The sequence below is a fragment of the Malaclemys terrapin genome, chromosome 3, assembly GCF_027887155.1.
Source record: "Malaclemys terrapin pileata isolate rMalTer1 chromosome 3, rMalTer1.hap1, whole genome shotgun sequence".
Taxonomy (NCBI): Eukaryota; Metazoa; Chordata; order Testudines; family Emydidae; genus Malaclemys; species Malaclemys terrapin.
In genome coordinates, this window is record NC_071507.1 from 176,630,528 (window position 1) to 176,652,694 (window position 22,167).

General features: G+C 41.3%; 1 protein-coding gene across 4 annotated transcripts in view; it reads right to left on the reverse strand.

Moving 5' to 3' along the window:
• Nucleotides 1-22,167, reverse strand: part of KIDINS220 (kinase D interacting substrate 220) — a 171,004-nt gene that overhangs the window by 76,849 nt on the left and 71,988 nt on the right. For all 4 annotated transcript variants that reach the window (XM_054021763.1, XM_054021762.1, XM_054021760.1 and 1 more), the window contains exon 22: nucleotides 15,733-15,895. In XM_054021763.1, coding sequence (XP_053877738.1) covers nucleotides 15,733-15,895 — 163 coding nt within the window. The remainder of the gene's footprint in view (nucleotides 1-15,732; nucleotides 15,896-22,167) is intronic.

The following is a 22,167-nucleotide window of genomic DNA, read 5'->3' on the forward strand; positions in this document are numbered from 1 at the left end:
TGCATATGAATGTATATATGACATAACTGTGATATGTTTTATGCTACATATGCCAGGTAACATATCTCTGTAAATGTTATGATCTACTGAATCTATTCATCCTATTTGTATGCCTGTATCATTTTTGTATTCAAAGTTATGAATATTGGCTGTGTACTTGTTTGAGTTTAAGTAGCCGTATTAAAGCATTTGGTCAGCTTCTTGAGAAAGGAATGTGCAAATTAAGTGCCCAATCAAGAAACATTTAACTGACAATTTTCAGAGTAACAGCCGTGTTAGTCTGTATCCGCAAAAAGAAGAACAGGAGTACTTGTGGCACCTTAGAGACTAACAAATTTATTAGAGCATAAGCTTTCGTGGACTACAGCCCACTTCTTCGGATGCATCCGAAGAAGTGGGCTGTAGTCCACGAAAGCTTATGCTCTAATAAATTTGTTAGTCTCTAAGGTGCCACAAGTACTCCTGTTCTTCTTTTAACTGACAATGGATCTTGGAAGACTCTAATCCACATAAGAAGTCTTCCTGGAGACATTTAAGATAGCATGTGGGCAATGGTTGCTGCCTGTAAAAACTGAGTCATGCATGGACATGTGACTTGCCTATGTGACTCCAAAACTCCATCTTGGAGCTGGATTTTGCATAGGAGAGAGGAGGGGTCTCCACCCACAAGAGAAAGTCTATTTAAGCCCTTGGGAGTCCTCTATATTTTGTCTTCAGCTGGCTCAAGAGATAGCCTCTCCACCCCCAAGGGATACCTGAAAGAAACTGGAACAAAGGACAGTAACCACGGGGGTGTAAGTCATTCCTGGACCCAGACTAGAAGGAGGCTAGTCTGTAAAGTTAGTGGTCATTCTCACTTTGTGTGGCATCATATGTAGTAACTTCAACACCCTCTGAGTGACTTAAATCCTTTCTAAAGCTCACCTTAAAACTTCATTTACATTTGTTAAAACGGACAAATTTCTATTCATCTTTCCCCTTCTACAATTACATCCTTCAAGATGCTTCTCACTACAAATAAACACAATAACCACTCCATAGGAATATTTACCTCCATCCTTAGCCTGTTTACATTTCCATTAAAAAAAGTACTCTTTCAGTTTCATATATCCCTTTCCCTTTCTCTGTACCCAATTCTGTCAAATTTTGTTGTTTTACCTCTCACTGTATAATCTTTGATACTTTGTAGGAAAGAAAGTATATATAAATTTATGCTGTATACTGAGTGCCTATATTTTGAGTGTTTTCAGCTTATTGTATTTTTATGCAAAACAGTAGCAAGAAACAATATCACACATACATCATTATGCTTCTTAGACAATATATATTAATAAAATCCAACAATAAACATAACCTCCTTCTCACTAGACCCACAGACCTCCCCACCTCTTCCTCACATGTGAAAGAACCAGAAAGAGTTCAGAGGTGGTGAACTACGGAAATCCTAGATGCTAAGGGCCCCTTCCCCAAAGCATCCAGCATCAGGTACAGCTCATTCCTCTTACTGTATACCCAGAGGAACACACTGTGACCCCAGGCCCAGTAGACTCCAGTTTCCTTTCCACATGGGAAACAGTAGTAGAAGCCAGGAGAAGCTCAGACAGGAAGACTACAGAAATCCCCAGACTTTCAGGCTTCTTCTTCAAAGCAGTGAGTGCCACATATAGGCACATGTAAAGTAGTATATCAGGGCCTCCCCACCTCTGAGACAGAGATAGCCTTCACAGCCTCGTGACACCATTTGTTCAACACTGACACCTGGACACTGGATTTGTCCTTCTCATTTGCTATATTGCCATTGGATGTTGGGCTGAAAGTGAGTGACCTCAGAAGAAATACCCAAAGCTACCAACCTACTCCTCAATCAACACTTTAATCAAGCACTACCAACACTGTAGAAACATTTGTTGGCAGGAAGGTGTTACAGGTGGTGGTCATTTATTTTAATTCTTTCCAGTTTCTGAGGACCAGGCAGAAGAGGCATGGGAAAGGCTTAAAACCCTGAAATACCTTTGGTACTTGGCAAAGGGGCAAAAATACAAATAGTCTAGATTGGGGGAGCGGTCACAATCCAGAAATCAGGATCCAGAAAAAACCCTAACATTAAAAAACTTCTGTTTACAACCTACTCTTCCTCAATCTCTCTCCCCATCAGAAAAGCCAACTCCTCAGGAACCCCACAGTGTGCAGCCTTGAAGGCATATGACACGCCAAGCTGGTAGGTTCATCAGAAATATCTCACAGGAGCTACAATCTGGATGTAAATGTCTAAAGAAATTGCAGCAATTCAATATCTTTGTATGCTCTGACCTCTTTCAAAGAAAACAAGACTAAAAGGTTATAACCATTCAGAGAATCCTAGAAAATTATTTGGTCAGAAGGCCACCATTGCAGAGCACCAAGCCAAATCTTTAGCTCCAGACTACTTCAAGGGAACATATGCCCTGTGCTCAGCAAGTACAACAGCCTCTCAGAGGAATCTAGAGAGAGTATTTGCGTTATACAAATTATTTCTAAAACGTATTACTTACACTAGAAAAAAAACTTTAAGATATGAAATAACCCACAACTAAGGAACCAGCCACCTAATTCACAGCATAATCCCTTTTTACAGTATAATCTTGGTGTCAAGTGCTTGACTGAAATAATGGCAGTCAAAGTTTTGCTTTGCTTACCCAAGAACTGCTTTATTATAGACAACTAGAGCATTCATAATTCAAGGCAGAGCTTGTAGCACTGCTTACATTTAAGATGGAGTGATACATCCTATCTTAAGTTCCTGTTTTCAGTTGTTTATAACTCTGCCAAAAGTTTACCATCTGGACTTTTCCATGTCACGTGTCTACCTCTGGCTGAATTTTTTTGGCAAGTTTCAGCAAAAAATGGTTTATCCATTTCGAAGAACATTAGGGGAAAATACCATGGTTTTGGCCTGGTTAAAAAAAATTCTTACAACTGTTTTGCTGAGAAGCTGCGGTGCCTCCATGCTCCAGAGGAGACTCTCAAAATTTGGTTTACGGATTGCTCTGGTGTCAGGGATGTGCCATTTGGCGTTTGCTTAAAAACACCTGAATTTAGCCAAGTTATAAGTCTTTGAAACATCTCAGTTTGCAAATGCTTATTACAGACTTGTTAGAATTCTCCAGCTAAATTCTCCGAAGATTCCATTTACACTGAGCATGCTCCAGCTCAGGGCTACAGGGCCTTAAACAAGACTTTCCCTGCAATTGCTCCTCCTGCCTATATGTGGCACCAGGCACAGGAACTGAGAGCAAAGAGACTCTTTCCTGTGCTCTCAGTGCTCCAATTGCTGACTTCCAGGAGAAAGCAGCTGACAACTGCAGAGGGGACATGAAGAAATGGGAGTAAATTAGGCAAAGAGCTGGGGAGGAATGTGGGTAGTGGGACTGGCTGAAAAACTAGTCTGGGAGCCAGCGGGGAATGGTGCAGAAAGACATGACTGAGACTGGATGAAGAGCTGAGGTAAGCAGACCAGGACTAGAAGCTGGGGAATGATGGAGGGGGGATACTCGGACAAGGAACTCCAAGGATACTCCTGATCAGAGGAGAGTCATATTGAATGAGGAGATGGGGTAGGAGATAGGGACGGGCTGGGCAAGGAAACAGGGATGAGGATTCCCACTGGGTAGAGACTAGGACTTAGAAGGCAAAAAGAGTGGAATGAGAAGTTGGAGCAGGGATGGGAAAGACAGGACAGGGACAGGCTGAAGGGAACAGGCTTGAAGGAGTCATGCTTGGGAGAGGTGAAGAAAAGAAGTAGAAGAGTCTGTGACCACTACAGAAAACTTCCCTCCAGAACCTGGAATTGAAGCCAATATTCCCCAGTCTCAACATTCTTCCACTGTCAGCAAATATCTGTGAAACCGTCTGGCAAAGTGTGCACATCATTCTTCTCAAATGTTGATCCACAAAAGGATGACTGATACGTCTGCCATCAGTTACTCACTTAGCTCAAGTGGCAGACATTTGGTTCCAACACCATGGATGACCTATGTGGATGTCAATATGATGCATGATAGAATTTCAGTTTTTTCTATTAGCTTTTTTAAAAACCTAGGAAATCACACACAAAATACTACATTAAAAGAACTTGAGGTTTACAAAGTCAAGCACTCAAAAGTTAGGAAATGCTGACATTAAGATTGACCATATAATCATAATTCAGATCCCTCATGCCTAGGCATTATGATACAGTATTTAATTACATGATCACATACCATTTTTTCCACAGGATCCCTGCATCATTCAGTGCACATGATTTATGGTGTCCAATTAATGAGCAGCTAGTCAATATTTTATTTTATGCTCATTGTTCAGTGCGGCCCCTGCCTTGTCACTATACTCTATTCAATCCCTGCTCCGATCACAGAATTATTAACTTCCTCGTGAACTTTATGTAACTCAACACTTCAGTATCTGACTGCTTCAAAAACACTAAAATTTATTTTCACTTCACCCCATAAGTTTAGGTGGTATTATCCCTATTTTACAGATGGGAAACTTGAGGCACAGATAGATTCAGATCAGACATCTCCACTAATTTTGGATGCCCAGTTTAAGACACCTAGGACCTGAATTTTCAGAGTTCTTAGGTTTCATAAGACACTTAAAATGCACAAAGCACAGTTCTATTGACTTCAGCTGTAGCTGTGAATGCTCAGCACTTCTGCAAATCAGATCCTCTGGTATCAAATTGGGCACCCAGAAAATGATGAACACACACTAGCTATCTGTGAAATGTTTAGTTAAAAGTGACTTGGCTAGCATCACACAGGAACCCTGTGGCAGAGACCAGGATAAAATTAATTCTTCAAGCTGGGCAGTATTCAACTGTCTTAGGCATGGGACCATCTTTTCTCTTCCTGCAATCCTCTGCCTTATTCACTGCACACCTTCCAACTTCTGCAACAATTCAGACAGGCATCTCACAGACAATTGCCTCCTTCGCTACACAACTCTGATTTATCCTCTGAGCATAAGCCATTTGGTAACAGGAATGAGACAGGCATCCTTTGGGGGGGAAATTGCATGTGATCATGTAATTAACAGCTGCATTATGATGCATATGCAGAGGCGGGCTGAACTACAGTTATACAGGCAACCTTTATTCTGACACTGAGTGCATGACTTCACAATCTTTATACTCTTAACATAGCTTTTTGCTTGCAGCTAACTACACAAGTTGTGAAAGTGATATTTATCTTTTGTAATAAAACTTAAAATCAAAATACATTCTGAGGAAAATAAATCAAAGATATTATATTTTGCAGAAAAGAGTGCATCCTAAACCATGCATGACAGAGCAATATCATGTTGTATTAGCACCATATAAAGTACTTTGCCAAGATAATTAATGTATTAGTGCCATCTGCTGGTATACCAATGTACAGTACATAATGCAAAGTTGGCATTAGAAGAAGAGTGGTTCAGTTTGATGAAGTTAAACTAATGCTCTTAGTTCATTAAACTATTGATCCTAATATACTAGATACAGCCTATCCCTAAAAACGAAATTACAACAGTGTTTCATGTATAATACAAGTTTTACCACAATTATAACACACAAGCGTGTACAAGAAACTGTTTACCTGTAATTCTTGAAATGAACCACTATAGTCATATAGCAGATCTAGCCAAACTCTTGACTCTGTGCCTCATGCATGTGACTGGCAAGTATAAATATAATGCCACAAACTAATAGGAGAGCAGTGCACACCTGTCCTTATTAGAAGTCCTGGTGACTCATACATTCCCTAACAGATTGTACTTTTCCAATAGTCATAGATAAGGATAAGATTTAGTCACAGGGGTCACTGATTCTGTGACTTTAATGAACCTCCATGACTTCGGTCAGCAGTCTCTTCCGCCCCTTCCCCCCCCCCCCCCCCGGGTTATTTTGTCACAGACAGGCTACAGGCTTACGTGAATTTTTGTTTATTGCCCGTGACCTGTCCATGACTTTTACTAAAAATAACCGAGACAAAATCTTAATCTTAGTCATACACGTAAAACAACTGTAATGACATAAACATATTCTATGTTAGGAATATATCTGGAATTCCTGTACCTAAACACATTTAGAAAAATAATTAAGCAACTTAAATTAAAGCAGCTTTTTCTGATGGGGGGTAGGTGAGAAGTGTCATAGCATATCCATACTCTTCAATACTAAAGCTTCAGGCATGCGTCCATATAAAAAGAGCAATTTGCAACAGCAGGATGAAAATACCTTGGCAGAAAACTATTTCCATAATATGCAACATGAGTAGGTTTGGAAGGATTAGATTTTTATTGGTAAATATTGATTTCATTATACACTCAAAAACTGACTAAAAATACTTTCATTGATAATAATCAAAATTTACATATAGGCAAAGTAAGAAAAGTATGGCTTGATTCCATATTAGGGTTTGATTTAAGAATATTTACTTTGCATATAGTAACATGATGCTGACAAAAAGAAGAACAGGAGTACTTGTGGCACCTTAGAGACTAACAAATTTATTAGAGCATAAGCTTTCGTGGACTACAGCCCACTTCTTCGGATGCATATAGAATGGAACATATAATGAGGAGATATATATACACACATACAGAGAGCATAAACAGGTGGGAGTTGTCTTACTAACTCTGAGAGGCCAATTAATTAAGAGGAAAAAAAAAAAAAAAAAAAAAAAACTTTTGAAGTGATAATCAAGCTAGCCGAGTACAAGGATAGGTTCCTGGGTTAGTGGTTTTGTTCAGTGATGTGTGGTTGCTGGTGAGTATTTGCTTTAGGTTGGGGGGTTGTCTGTCACTGAACAAAACCACTAACCCAGGAACCTATCCTTGTAACAAACCCCGATGCCAACTCTGTCCACATATCTATTCAAGTGACATCATCATAGGACCTAATCACATCAGCCATACCATCAGGGGCTCGTTCACCTGCACATCTACCAATGTGATCTATGCCATCATGTGCCAGCAATGCCCCTCTGCCATGTACATTGGCCAAACCGGACAGTCTCTACGCAAAAGAATTAATGGACACAAATCTGACATCAGGAATCAAAATACTCAAAAACCAGTGGGAGAACACTTTAACCTGTCTGGTCATTCAGTGACAGACCTGCGGGTGGCTATATTACAACAGAAAAACTTCAAAAACAGACTCCAAAGAGAGACTGCAGAGCTAGAATTGATATGCAAACTAGACACAATCAACTCCGGTTTGAATAAGGACTGGGAATGGCTGAGCCATTACAAACGTTGACTATCTCCCCTTGTAAGTACTCTCACACTTCTTATCACACTGTCTGTACTCGGCTAGCTTGATTATCACTTCAAAAGTTTTTTTTTTTTTTTTTTTTTTTTCTCTTAATTAATTGGCCTCTCAGAGTTAGTAAGACAACTCCCACCTGTTTATGCTCTCTGTATGTGTGTATATATATCTCCTCATTATATGTTCCATTCTATATGCATCTGAAGAAGTGGGCTGTAGTCCACGAAAGCTTATGCTCTAATAAATTTGTTAGTCTCTAAGGTGCCACAAGTACTCCTGTTCTTCTTTTTGCGGATACAGACTAACACGGCTGTTACTCTGAAACTTGTCATGATGCTGACAATTAGTTTTATAACCATTTAAAAAACAAACTTCTTGAATCTTAGTGTCTACTGTCATTAAATAATTGTGGCCTGACCAGCCCTACCTTTTGACTCCACAAAATTTTCCATAAACGAACATTTCAATAGATAAAAATCAAAAGCAATGTTTAAAATCCATAATTCTGCACAACCGTGAAAATTTAAATTGATAAAAATAAAATATGTTTAAACAATATTAACTATCAAAATTACAAAAACAATAAAAATTTAATTCTGCCAAGCCTAAACATGAGGAAATAAAATATTATTGCTTTTGTTTTTAGGCATCAAAACAGAGACATCTTTACAAAAGTAAAATAATAGGGGAAAGAGTGCTGAGTGCACTCAGCTGAGGAACAGATTCTATAATATTGATGAGCCAAACCTGAAATTCATACATTCATAGATTCCAAGCCCACTGTGATCATTCAGTCTGACCTCCTGCATAACATTAGCCATAGAACTTCCCCAAAATAATTCCTACTACATATCTTTTAGAAAAACATCTGATCTTGATTTAAAAATTGCCAGCAATGGAGAATCCACCACAACCCTTAGTAAGTTGTTCCAATGGTTAATTACCCTCACTGTCAAAAATTTACACTTTATTTGCAGTCTGAATTTGTCTATCTTCAACTTCTAGCCATTAGATTGTGTTATACCTTTCTCTGCTAGACTAGAAGAGCTCATTATTAAATATTTGTTCACCATGTAGATTCTTAGAGACTCTGACCAGGACATCTTTAACCATCTCTGTGTTAAACTAAATAGACCGAGCTCTGAGCCTATCACTGTACGGCATTTTTTCTAATCCTTTAATCATTCTCATGGCTCTTCTGTGAATCCTCTCCAATCTATCAACGTCCTTCTTGAACTGTAGATAATAGAACTGGACATAGTATTCCAGAAGCGGTCACCCCAGTGCTAAACAAAGAGGTAACATAACCTCTTTACTACTACTTGAGATTCCCCTATTTATGCATCCCAGCATCACATTAGCTTTTTTGCCACAGCATCACACTGGGAGCTTATGTTCAGCTGATTATCCACCATGACCCCAAATTTTTTTCAGAGTTACTTCTTCCCACGACAGAGTCCCCATCCGGTAAGTATGGCCTACATTTTTTGTTTCTAGATATATACATTTAACCATATTAAAAGGCATATTGTTTGCTTGTAACTTGAGACTCAGTCCAGGCAATGATATTTTGTAAACTAGAACTACTTGTGACAACCTTACCAATCTCCCAAACAGAAACTGATCTAAAACTTAGATATAGATTAATGTCTTGACTTGAGACAACTGATAAAGGAGAGGTTACTTTCTTGTACAGCAACTGGAGTTCTTTAAGATGTTTTGCCCCTGTGGGTGATCCACATTAGGTAAATGCTTTACCGCGCACTTTCAATCAGAGATTTTTGGCAGCAGTGACCGAGAGTCCACGCCTGCACCCTATATATCCTTGTGCTCCGATCTAGGGAGGGGGGGACCTGCCACTGCTTCAGTTCCTTCTCAGCTATGAAATCTGGCAAGGCAAGGACTCTGAAGCAGAGAGAAATGAGGATGAGTACTGGAGCACCCATAGGGAGAAAACATCTTAAAGAACTCCAGTTACTGTACAAGTAAATAATTTCCCCTCCTTCAAGTAGTTGCTCCTATGGGTGCTCCCTTTAGATGACTCCTGAGCAGTGCCCCAACAACAAAAGTGGGTGCTGAGGAGACTGATCTAGTACAGTTCTGAGAACAACCACATCAAAGGCTTCATTTATCCTGGATGAGTGAAGAATAGCACAGTGCCAGGAAAAACTGCACAGATGATGAGGTGGCAACTCTGCAAGTGTCCTTAAGCAGGGCAACAGAGATGAATTGTGGAATGGACAGTTACCCTAGGTGTGCATGCGGGGGTAACTCCAGAACTTTCATAACATGCTAAAATGCATCATGAGACCCATTTTGATAGTCTTTGGGTGGAAATAGGAGCTCCTTTCATCCTGGCTGTGAAAGAGACTGAGTGTCTAGGAAAGGCTCTAAACAGCTTAGTCCTTCCAACTAGAATGCAAGAGCTCTTCTTATATTCAGAGTGTGAAGACTGGCTTCTTTCCTTGACGTGTGGGGTTTGTGGTAGGAGACTGGCCCCTGAATGTCCTGATTGATGTGAAAATCTGATGAGACCTTCCATAAGAAGTGAGGATGAGGGTGTAAAGTCACTTTGTCCCGCTAAAATACTCTAAGGTTGATCTGTCAGAAAGACTCCCCCAACTCCCCCACCCTTCTGGCCAAAGTAATAGCTACAAGGAATGAGGTCTTGAAGGATTAATGGAGAAGGGAACAGCTCCCAATGGGCTCTAAAGGTAGTTTCCTCAATGCGTTAAGAACTAGAATAAAGTCCCAAGGTGGACTAGGCACTCTAACATGAGGAAAAAGATTGGTCAAACCCTAAATGAACTTTGCAGTGATAGAGTGTGTGAATACTGAAAGCTCTTCGACTGGTAGATGAAATGCTGTTAATAGCAGCCAGATAGACTTTGATGGAGCTCAGTAACAAGCCCAGGGTTTTTAAATTCAGCAGGTGTTCGAAGTATTGAGTGAAGTGTGATTTGGAGAGAAAGAATGCCTGCAGGATGCACCAGGACTGGAATTGCTTCCACTTTGGCAAGTAAGTCTTTCTCATGTATGGTTTTCTACTATTCATCAAGACACACAATGTGTGTTGGGGAAAATAAAAAAGAACAAAGAATTTAAACAAATAGACTAAAACAAGCAAGTTAACTTTTGTGTAATTAACGGACACCGCAATGCTCCCTCTCTAGCCACAGATAGTTAAGAAGGAACTAGAGCAGTGGTGGATCCACTCTTCCATATACAGTAACTCCTCACTCCTCAAAAGTCGTCCCGGTTTTTGTCGTTACGTTGCTAATCAATTAGAGAACATGCTCGTTTAAAGTTGCGCAATGCTCCCTTATAACGTTGTTTGGCAGCCACCTGCTTTGTCCACAGCTTGCAGAAAGAGCAGCCCGTTGGAGCTAGTTGGTGGGGGCTTGGAACCACGGTGGACCGACAGTCCCCCTATCAGCTCCCCGCTCCCCTAACTTCCCTGTGCGGCAGCTGCTCAGCAGGCTATCAATTGCCTGGCAGTTCAACTGTCCCTCTCCCCACTGCCATGTGCTGCTCCTGCCCTCTGCCTTGGAACTACTCCCTGGAGCCTCCTGCTTGCTGTGCAAAGAGGGGTGGGGGAAAGAGAGGTTCTAATGTCAGGGTGTGTGTCCCCCCCACCGTTCCTTTACCTCATTTCCATAGAGTAGGGTGGGGGGAGAGAGAGACATGGCAGGGCTCAGGACGGGAGCTTGCTGGCAGCAGCTAATGTCTCAACTTGCTGATCTAGCAATGTACTTAGAGTGGAGTTAGCGTACTTAAAGGGGCAATGCGCATCTCTCTCTCTCACACACACACACAAGGTGTGTGTCTCTGTCTCTCTCTGCCATGCTGTCTCCCCTCTCTCCATTCATGCTACCTTGTAGAGTGTGAGGCTACATTAACAACGTGTTAATCCTTGAGGAACCAGCCAAGTGCTAGTTCATCATTTAGCAGTAAGGCATTCCCTGGGAAATATCCCACCCTCTTCCACCCTCTGACTTCACCACCTCAGCCAAGCTTCACAATCATCATTGCTGTGTACACTATTAAATTGTTCATTTAAAACTTATATTGTGTATGTGTGTGTTTTGCCTGGCAAAAAAAAAAGTCCCTGGAATCTAACCCTCCCATTTACATTAATTCTTATGGGAAAATTGGATTTGCTTAACATCGTTTCGCTTAAAGTAGCATTTTTCAGGAACATAACTACAAGATTAAGCGAGGAGTTACTGTATGTCCCTCAGATCAGAGCATGAGGATGTGTAGGGTGCAGAAGCAGCGCACATTCTTCAGACCAAATGTGACTTCAAATGAGTGAAGTTGTAAGAATGACTAAAGAACAACAATGAGAAATGTAACGTAGAAAGGATTATCCTGGATACAGCGTGACAGTCCAGAATGAATAAAAAGAAACATAAAAAGGATTCTAAGACCTTTAGATGGTTCCACATTAAACGTACAGTGATAGGCCTCACTAGGATGGAGATAGAAAAATAGTACTAACATCACATCTAATTTCTGGAAGGAAATCAGGAGTACAGAGTCAGACACTTTGTTGCTTATTTGGTCGAGACAGCAAACTATGGCCCGCAGGCCACATCCGGCCAGCAGGACCGTCCTGCCTGCCAGCCAGGGAGGTTACCCCTGGCCCCTCCCCTGCTGTTCCCCCTCCCCCGCAGCTTGTGCCCGCACACCTCTCAGGCTTTCCGATAAGCCAGTCCTGCCGCTCTGAGCGGCATGGTAAGGGGTAGGGGATAGATAAAGGGCAGGGAGTCCCGGGGGGCAGTCAGGGGACAGAGAGCAACGGGCGGTTGGATGGGGCAGAGGTTCAGGGGCAGTCAGGGGACAGGGAGCAGGGGGGGTTGGATAGTGTGGGAGTCCCGGGGAGCCTGTCAGTGGGTGGGGGTGTGGATGGGGCAGTCAGGGGACAGGGAGCGGGGGGAGGGGTTGGACAGGGGGTGGGGTCCGGGGGGGGCAATTAGGGGCGGGGGTTCTGATGAGGGCGGTGAGGGGACAAGTAGCAGGGTTGGATGGGTCGGGGATTCTGAGGGGGGCAGACAGGGGTTGGGAAGTGGGAGGGGGCAGATAGGGGGCGGGGGCCAAGCCGTTTGGGGAAGCACAGCCTTCCCTACCCGACCCTCCATACAGTCTTGCAACCCTGATGTGGCCCTCGAGCCAAAAAGTTTGCCCACCCCGCCCTAGAGTATCATGTTGGACACCCAGAAAATGGGCAACCCACAATTAGTGACCACCTGTGAAAAATGTGGTTTAAGTAAATTGCTTAGTGTCATATAGGAACTCTGTGGTAGGGACTGAATCCCATTCCCCAGGGCAGCATTCAAATGCTCATTTATTACACATCTTCCAATTTCTGCAGCAAATGAGGCAGGGTTCCTACAGATAACAGCCTCCCTTATTTATCCACAAAGCAGGTTCATCCTGTACATTGAATGAGACAGGGGTTCCTGTGGAAAAAACACTATGTGATCATTTAATTAAAGACTGTATCATAATTAAGGCTACAATTATGTCATGGAGGTCATGGAAGTCACGGAATTTGTGACTTCCAGAGACCCCCGTGACATTCTCTGCTTCAGCCCCAGGGACTGCGGGACTCGAGCTGGCAGCCAGCGGGGCCCTGGCAGGGTTCCAGCAACAGGCAGCAGTAGCGACAGGCAATAGAGGGCCCCCTGCAAGGTTTCAGCAACAGGTGACAGACTCTTGAGGGGGCCCCTCCTCTGGGTTCCAGGGATGGGCAACAGCCTCACATGGGGAGGAACAGGGACACCTTGGGCGAGTGGCCTGGGGTGTCCCGTTTTCTCTTTGGGAAATATGGTCACCTTGAAGCTCCCAGCCGCCATGGGCGGAGGGCCCCCCCCCAGCTTCCAGCTGCCCTGGGCAGAGGGGGAACCCCACAGTTCCCAGCCACCATGGTGGTGGGGGAAATCATGGAGCCACAGCAACAAAAGTCACAGACAGGTCATGGCTTCCGTGAATTTTTGTTTATTGCCTGTGACCTGTCCGTGACTTTTACTAAAAATAACCATGACAAAACCTTAGCCTTAATCATAATGCGTATGCTCTAGTGGGCCAAACTGAAGTTCCACAGGCAATTCTAATTATGGCATTTCCTAAATATTGAAACCTTGACTTTGCAACCGTAATCATGTACTTTTAATGTAGTTTGTGTGTTATTTTCTAGTTTAAAAAAAAAAAAAAAAAAAACCAACAAAACTTTCATCATGTTGCATTATATTGACATCCACAGGGATCATCAGCGGTGTTGGAACCTTTAGATCCATTACACACACTTCTGCCACTTGAGCTAACAGAGTAACTGATAGCAGTAGAATTTTGTCATCCTCTGCCTCCCATCACTGGAGGGGGATGAGACACACACTCTGTCAATTGGTTTCACAGCTATTTTCTGGCAGCAGAGAATTGGGAGACTAAGGAACCAGGGGTTCCATTCCACGTTCTGGATGGGAGTGTGCGCTAAAGGGTACAGACTCTTCTGCCCATTCCTGACTTAATCCTATCTTTTTTTCACCCATGGCTCCTTGTCCCAGTCCCATTTTCCTTGTGTACTCAGTCCCTATCTCCAGCCCTCAGGCTTCTCATCTCAGTTCCAGTCTTCTTACCCTTCCAGTCTTAGTCTCCCCCTCCAGGTTTGCTGTCCAAGTCCCAGTCTCCCACAATTCCAGGTCTATCCCCATAATTCCCAGTCTCCTTCTCCAGACAGTCCCATTTTCCCTGCTCCTCATCCAATCTCTCTCTCCCCTCCTTCCCCACTCATTGGCTTCTAGTCTCCTTTTCTGGGCTCCTCATACAATCTCAGTGTTTCCCATCCTTTGCTTCTTATCCCAGTCTCTTTGCCGGCCAATTCCAGTTCTACTCCATCCCCCCAGCCCCTTGTCAGATCTGTTTCCCCTCCCCACCATCCATTTTTCATCCGCACCAGTTTCTACTCTCAATCTTCCCCCTTCCCCTAGCTCCTCATATGATGTCAGTGTTTCCCCCTCCCAGTTCCTCTTTCCCCTCATCAGTTTCAATGTGTCCCCCTGAAAACCTTCTGGCTATCAGTTTTCCTTACCCAGCCAGTCCAGGTTTCTCTTCCCTTCCCCCACTCCAGTCCCAGTTTCAGCAAACTTCTTATTTCAATCTACTCCTTTCCCTCCCTCCTTGTCTGGCTGTTGTCCTCTCTGCTTTTGAATCAGATGGCTTCCTCCTCCATGCTGCCTGGGAACCTGAAATGGATTTATTGAGAGCAGAGGAACAACAGGCTCTCTGCCCTCAGTTCCAGTACATGGCCCCACTCTGGCCAGAAGCAGTAATTACCAGGTAAGTCTGGTTTTGGCCCTGGGTTGTATGGAACATGCCCATGCTTTGAAAGTTGAGCTGTAATTGCTCTGTGGCAATGACACACATGAGGTCAGGTCGCATATAAGAGTTGAGAGGTTGCTTTGTGGGAATGGTGCATGTGCAGTCTGGTCAGCCCTAGGAACTGAGAGAGGCTTGAACATGCTCAGGGAGGACTGAATCTTTGGAGATTTTAGCTCCTAAAGTGAAGTAAGGGTGAAGGAGTTGGTGGCACAAGTATGTGTCAACTGCGATTTTTCAGTCTTACACCTTGGCCAAACATGGGCAGATTTTCATGAGTGCAGGAAGGCAAATCCCTGACACAAAGGCCACCCGCTTGCCAAATTTCACATCCCTATTTCAAAGCTTGGGAACCTGAGAACGTTTTAACAAAAAAAGGTCACCAGACTTTTTGTTTTGTTTTGTTTTAAATAACAACAGGCAAAACATATTTTTCCCTACTCTCATTCTTGTAAAATGCTGAACCATTTTGGCTAAATTTTTCCATGCAAGTTCATCCTGAGATAGACACCTGGCATATAAAATTTCAGTACACATTATTAAAGTTTAGCAAAAGTTATAAGCAAATAAAAACAGGGTCTTATAATGCAAAGGGCTGGACAAACTTAACAGGTGATACTTTCAGCCCTCCCCATAATAAACCACTGAAAGCTTTACTGAGCGTCTAGATAGAATTTCAAGAACTTTTGTTAAGTATATTACCAAATAAAATAACACCATTTCATAGCATCTTATGGCCCTTTTAATATTTTAAAAGTTATACTTTCTTACCTGTAGATTGGCAAAGAAAAGGATGTCTTGTTGGGATGAAAATTAGATTAATGAAAACCCAAAATAGCTGTGCTAACCAACTATGTACGAGCACCCAGTAGAGATCTTAATAAAATAAACACACACATATATAAACAGTACACCTGCTTTAATTAACAGTGAAAGACGTTAAAAAAAAAATCTGTCAATACTCAAAGATTTTAAATATAGGGGACAGACTTGGTTGGTAAATATTGGCAAATGCTGACTTTTTAATAGCAGTTATTGGAAGTTTATGTCATCACTAGAATCATACCTACCTCTCGTAGATGGTTTTTAAAGTAAGCTGATCTGGAACACCTTCAGTCTCTTCCAGATGCAATATGATCCAGGATGTCCTGTATGGCCACTGCTCTGTAAGGTTAATCCAGCTAGCTAGTCTATCCCAATTGAAAGTGATCTGATTAGCTCTCAATAAACGTCCTAAAAAAACAAGAAGGGGGTGAGAAAGGAAGCAACTCTTAATTGCATGATCTTTTGTCACACTCTATTTAACAATTCATGTATTCTCCTAACAGCAGAAAGTGGAAAAAGATAGTAGATTAGTTCTATGGAGTTCAAATTTGTTTCATGTCACATATAAAGGATATAATTTGGTAATCTAATACAAAATCCTACCGGATATTTGTCTATATCTCAAAACCCACCATGACTATCAGCCTCTGATTGGCCAGGCACTGGATTACAATTACCAGCCTGTTACAAGTAAGAATTAATGTGCATTAGCAGAGTTGTGGGGCAAAGTTTGTACAGTGCCTGACCGTAATTCTGCCCGACTCTAGCAACATTCTACAGCAATACGTTTATACTATATATTTCAGAACATTTTTAAAAATTTCATGATTTCATTCTAAGAGATTTTCTGTCTGTTTCCACCAGGAAGATATCACTCATGGTTATAACAAATAGGTAGATAATTGGTATCCTGAATAGTAAATCAAGAAAATCTCAAAGCTGGAAACAAAAGGCAGTACTTCATTAACAAGAAAGGCAAGGTTTGGGGTTACAAATATAGCATATTATTAAAGGCAGAAAAAAGGATCTAAAATCAGTTCATGTAGTTGACAAACATTCTGATGAGAACAATGTGATAAGAGGTTTCTTTACTAAGATGAATCCTGATTTGCATGTGCTGATGAAAGAGTATTCAGTTAACACTTTCAAAATACTGTCAAACTTCTAAATCACAGGTAACAAGGTTCTACACGAATTTTTGATGCAAGTTCATATTTAAGACTCCACCTTCTGCAAAACACACATTGTGAATCCATTCTACATATGAATCTCACACTTTAATAATGTATTCCTATTGCGTCCACTTTCTTTGCATTTGTGTTGTGGTTGTATTTTTCGTTGAAGTAGCATTACTAAGATTGTTAAAGTGGTTCATAATTTATCACCCTTAAAGATCTGATTATGATGTTTGTAGTTAAATTATATTAGTGTACACAAAAATTTCATGGTTATAAACTTTATACAGTTTTAGTTTTTACTCTTGGGGGGAATTCTGTGCATCTGCAGAAGCGCAGAATTCCTCTGTCTCGTATAGTTTTGTATTTTCCCGTATAAAATACATTTTGCCTAAGAAATGCTGCAGTTCTGCCTTTTGCCCACCAAAGACCACTGTGGCACCAGAACAGCTGGCTGAATTCATGCCAACTATTCTGGAGCCACAGTAGCCTATGGTGGACAAAATGCAGAACTGTAGCACTTCTTAGGCAAAATGTATTTTATACGGGAAAATATAAAATTCTATGCCCAGTGCTGCAGAATTCCCCCAGAAGTAGAAGTTCATCACAGCACTCTGCCAGCAGAACCAGGTTAGGACAGAGTGGAGCACACAGGGCTGCTGGGGGGGTCACAGACTGGAGTCCAGAATGTCTTGAGGGGGGGGGTACAGACTGGCACATGGGCTCAGGAGCTGAGGGGTGACACCACTGAGCCTAGGGGTGGGGAAAAGGGGTTGCAAAGATCCATGGGGGTGGGGAGTGCACAGGCAGGGGCAGATATGCCTGACTGAATGGGAGAGCCTTGGGTTCAGCTAGGGTCTGCATGGGAGAGGCTGCCCAAAGCCCTAACAATCCCCCCCTCCCCAAAAAAACCCTTCTCCCATCCACACCCAACACCCTCCAGATTCACTCCTAAGCTCTTTCCCTCTCCCTCAGCTCCTCCAATACCCCTGACTCCCCCAAGCCTTCGCATTGCTTCTGACTGGTGCAGAAAATACAGTGCTGTATTGTAATTTAAATGAATTACACACACAAAGTTCTGTATTAATAAATCTAGTAAGGAATCTATTGGTCAAAAAAAAGTACCAGAATCTTTTTTTTTTTTTTAGTCTGTATTGTTACAGACATACTTGCTGACAGATATTTTGAAATAAATTACCAAAATAATTGAATCTGGCATGATTATATTGTGTTATTTTGACAAATAAAATATGCAGAATTTTGCAGAATTTAAATTTTTTTGGTACAGAGTTTTTAATTTTTGGTGCAGAATTCCCCCCGGAGTAAGTTTCATACCTGGTGTCACATATCCACTGGATGTGTGCTATGCCCCAGTTTTTAAACAATCCCTTGGAGGAACCCCTTCAAAGTGCCAGACTCCAAAGGGCTCCCACTTTTCGTTAAGGGTAGGCCACGTAGCCAACGCATCCTAGGCTGAAACCCTAAGCTCCAGCACACTTGTTTCACACCATGAGTCTGAACAGCATGACCGAGATAGATGCCGGTTTACTTTCTGCCCTCTTTACAGATCAGTTTACTTCAGCAATTTTTGGCTCTGTGATGACTGTGATTTTAATGAGATTAGAGAATATTGCTTTTTGAGAAAATTGCCTTTGTAGACAAGTTGCTAATGTCAGTATTTCCATTGCATAGAAATGAAATGCAATATAGTATTAACCTTTTTTAAAAACTACTGGGAAATGGTGAATATTAAGTATTTACAAATGTGACTTTCATATGCTTTTTATTGCTTACATAGATTTTTGATAGTATTTAACATAAATATTTAATATACAAATATGAGTTCATTAGGAAGTGTTGGCAGGCTAAAAATAGGAAAATTAATAATTGCGGATGTGTCAAACTACCAGGAGAGTTTTTGGGTCCTGGCAGACAGGCATAGCTCCTGGTGTGCAGATTACTAGAGTAGTTTCCTATTCATAACAGAATCCTTCTATAAAAAAACTGCTCCTAATTTTAAATTTGTCAGATCCAGTTAGTTGGGAACATGTTGAATTTCCAAATAAAATTAAATTATACAAATTTTCTTTGCTCTCATCAGACAGGATTTTCAGGTTTTTGCTTGTAGATTCACTTGTTTATAGACTAATTGGTTCAAGAGGAATGCTACACTAATTATTGTGTGAAAGATGTATAGAATCATGGAATCATAGAAATGTAGGGCTGGAAGGGACCTCGAGAGATCATCAAGTTCAGCCCACTGCATTAAGGCAGGGCCAAGTAATAAGTAGTCCATCCCTGACAGGTGTTTGTCCAATCTGTTCTTTAAAACCTCCAATGGTGGGGACTCTACAATCTCCCTTGGAAGCATATTCAAGAACTTAAGTACCCATGTAGTTTGAAAGATTTTCCTAATAGCTAACCTAAATCTTCTTTGCTGCAGATTAAGTTGATTACTTCTTGTCCAATCTTTAGTGGACATAGAATCATAGAATTGTAGGACTGGAAGGGACCTCAAGAGGTCTTCTAGTCCAATGGTTTTCAACCAGGGGTATGCAGAAATCTTTCATGGAGTACATCAACTCATCTAGATATTTGCCTAGTTTTTCCATAGGCTACATAAAAAGTACTAGCAAAGTCAGCACAAACTAAAATTGCATACAGACAATTACTTGTTTGTACTGCTTTATATACTATACACTGAAATGTAAGTACAATATTTATATTCCAATTGATGTATTTTATAATTATGTGGTAAAAAGGAAAAAGTAAGCAATTTTTCAGTAATAGTGTGTTGTGACACTTTTATATTAGAAGTCTGATTTTGTAAGCAAGTAGTTTTTAAGTGAGGTGAAATTTGGGGTACGTACTCCTGACACTAGAGATGAAATAGGCTACAGCATCTGCTGCTTGCAGAGATGTCCTGGCCAGTAACTGTCCCTCAGCAATGATGGCTTGAAATTGCTTTCTTTGCTGTGGCAGAAGGTGCTCAATAAAAGCAGTAAATTTCACGTAGTTTGTGTAATCGTATTTTGCCATGATTGCCTTGTAATTTGCAATCCAAAATTGTAGGGTTGCAGATGAGTAAACTTCCATCCAAAAAGGTCCAGAAGCTTCTGGTCTTTGTCATTTGGGATTGGCTTGGTGTGGTGTTCCTTCCCCTCTTCATTCAGCATATCCACCACCGAAAATTTAAGTGGGGAGCGAGAGAATAAAGGGAGTGCTTCATCATCAGTAGCCTCAGTTTAATCTCCCAGTTTTACCTTACCTGGGATTTAAGGGCAAGACAGAAGTTACACTTCTGAGGAAAGTGTAACCGCTGCTAACTAGGATGTCCTCCCAGCAAGTCAGGCAGCATTTGAACCCTGGTGAGCCAGATATGCCCTTCCAAAGAAGGCAAGCCTCCCTAGAGGGGAGAGGAATAAATCTAATTCTCTCAACTACCAAACTAATCTAACTAGCAAGCAAACAATCTAAAACTAAATTAGCAATTAAAAGAAAACATTTTTAGTAGAGGCATGCTCAAGCGCCATCTCAGGCTGAGGCAGCTAAGAAGGAACTGAGGGCGGTTCACTCACACAGTCCTATATAATCTCAGTGTGGGGCACAAGGCTGCGTAAGGCACATGCGCGAGCCAAATGGACACTGCCAGTGCAAATTTCCATTTGAAGGCATGTGGGACACATGCAGACCTGGAGTGGACCTCCTGGGGGCACTACTCAAAGAACAACATCTATTCCCTTCTCAACTAAAGGCTGCAGTTCCAGGTTCTAGTCTTCAATTATTTTGTATTCCACTAGTCCCCTCAAAAATATGGACATAAAAGCCAAGGATTAAGAATAAAAAAAAAAAAAAAAAAAAAAAAAAAAACAACTTTTGAGGCCTTCTTTATACATCACAAAAAAACTTTGTTTGTTTGTTTGTTTGTTATTTTTGCCTTGCAGTTCACCTTAAGGTACTAGCTATGTGATCATTTTTCATTACACCATATTGTAGAATCTGGAAATATATTTAAATCATAGAATCAGACAAATGTAGGGCTGGAAGTGACCTTGAGAAGTCATCAAGTCCAGCCCCCTACACTGTGGCAGGGCAAGTAAATGTAGACCATCCCTGACAGGTGTTTGTCTAACTTGTTTTTAAAAGCTTCCAACGATGGGAACCCAGGACCTTCCTTGGAAGCCTATTCCAGAGCTTAACTACCCTGATAGTTAGAAAGTTTTTCCTAATATCTAACCCAAAACTCCCTTGCTGAAGATTAAGCTCATTACTTCTTGTCCTACCTTCAATGGACATTCAGAACAATTGATCACTGTCCTTTTTATAACAGCCTTTAACATATTGGAAGACCATTATCAGGTCCCACCCCCACAGTCTTCTTTCCTCAAGACTAAACAGGCACACTTTTTTTTAACCTTTCCTTGTATGTTAGGTTTCCTAAATCTTTTATCATTTTTATTGCTCTCCTCTGGATTCTTTCCAATTTATCCATACCTTTCCTAAATTGAGGTGCCCAGAATTAGAGACAGAACTCCAGCCGGGGACTCACCAATACCAAGTAGAGCAGGACAATTACCTCCTGTGTCTTACAACACTCCTTTTAATACTCCCCAGGAATCATATTAGCCTTTTTTGCAGCTGCATCACATTGATGACTCATATTCAGTTTGTGGTCCCTACAACCCCCAGATCCTTTTCAGCAGTACTACCATCTAGACAGTTATTCCCCATTTTCTAGTTGTGCATTTGATTTTCTCTTTCTAAGTGAAGTACTTTGCACTTGTCTTTATTGAATTTCATCTTCCTGAATTCACACCAATTTTCCAAGGTCATTTTGAATTTTCAACCTGTCCTCCAAAGTGCTTGCAACCCCTCCCACTTGGTGTCATCTACACATTTTATAAGCAGTCTCTATTCCATTAACCAAGTCATTAATGAAAATACTGAATAGTACACAGGACTGACCTCTGCAGGACCCCAGTAGATACGCCCTCCCAATTTGATTGCAAACCACTGATAACTACTCTTCACGAGTTGTGCACTCACCTTATAGTAATTTCATCTAGACCATGTTTCCCTGGCTTGCTTATGAGAATACCATGCTTCATGTCAAAAGTGTAGTGTAAATGTATCGTACACATGGGAATAAGTTTTCTAATCATTTCAACAGAGTTTTAGCCCTCTGGCTCCCATTAACATTAATGACCAACAACTAAACCTAGGACATGATTTTTTTTAAAAGAAGATTTACAAAATGCTCAGGTTACATTTCAATTTCCAAGTGAACATTTAGTTTTGTTCTGTTTTTTGAGATATGAAGCCACTGAATCTCTTTTTGGCAACATCTGGTAGCATTCTAGGAAAGCATCTTACCTTAGAAGTAGGATATAAAAAAAAAAAAAAAAAAAAAAAACACCACTTGGAAACAAATGCATGAATTTTGCCCTTCATATACATTACTCTTTCAACTACCACCTTTTAAATAGTGCCTCATACTAAGCATTT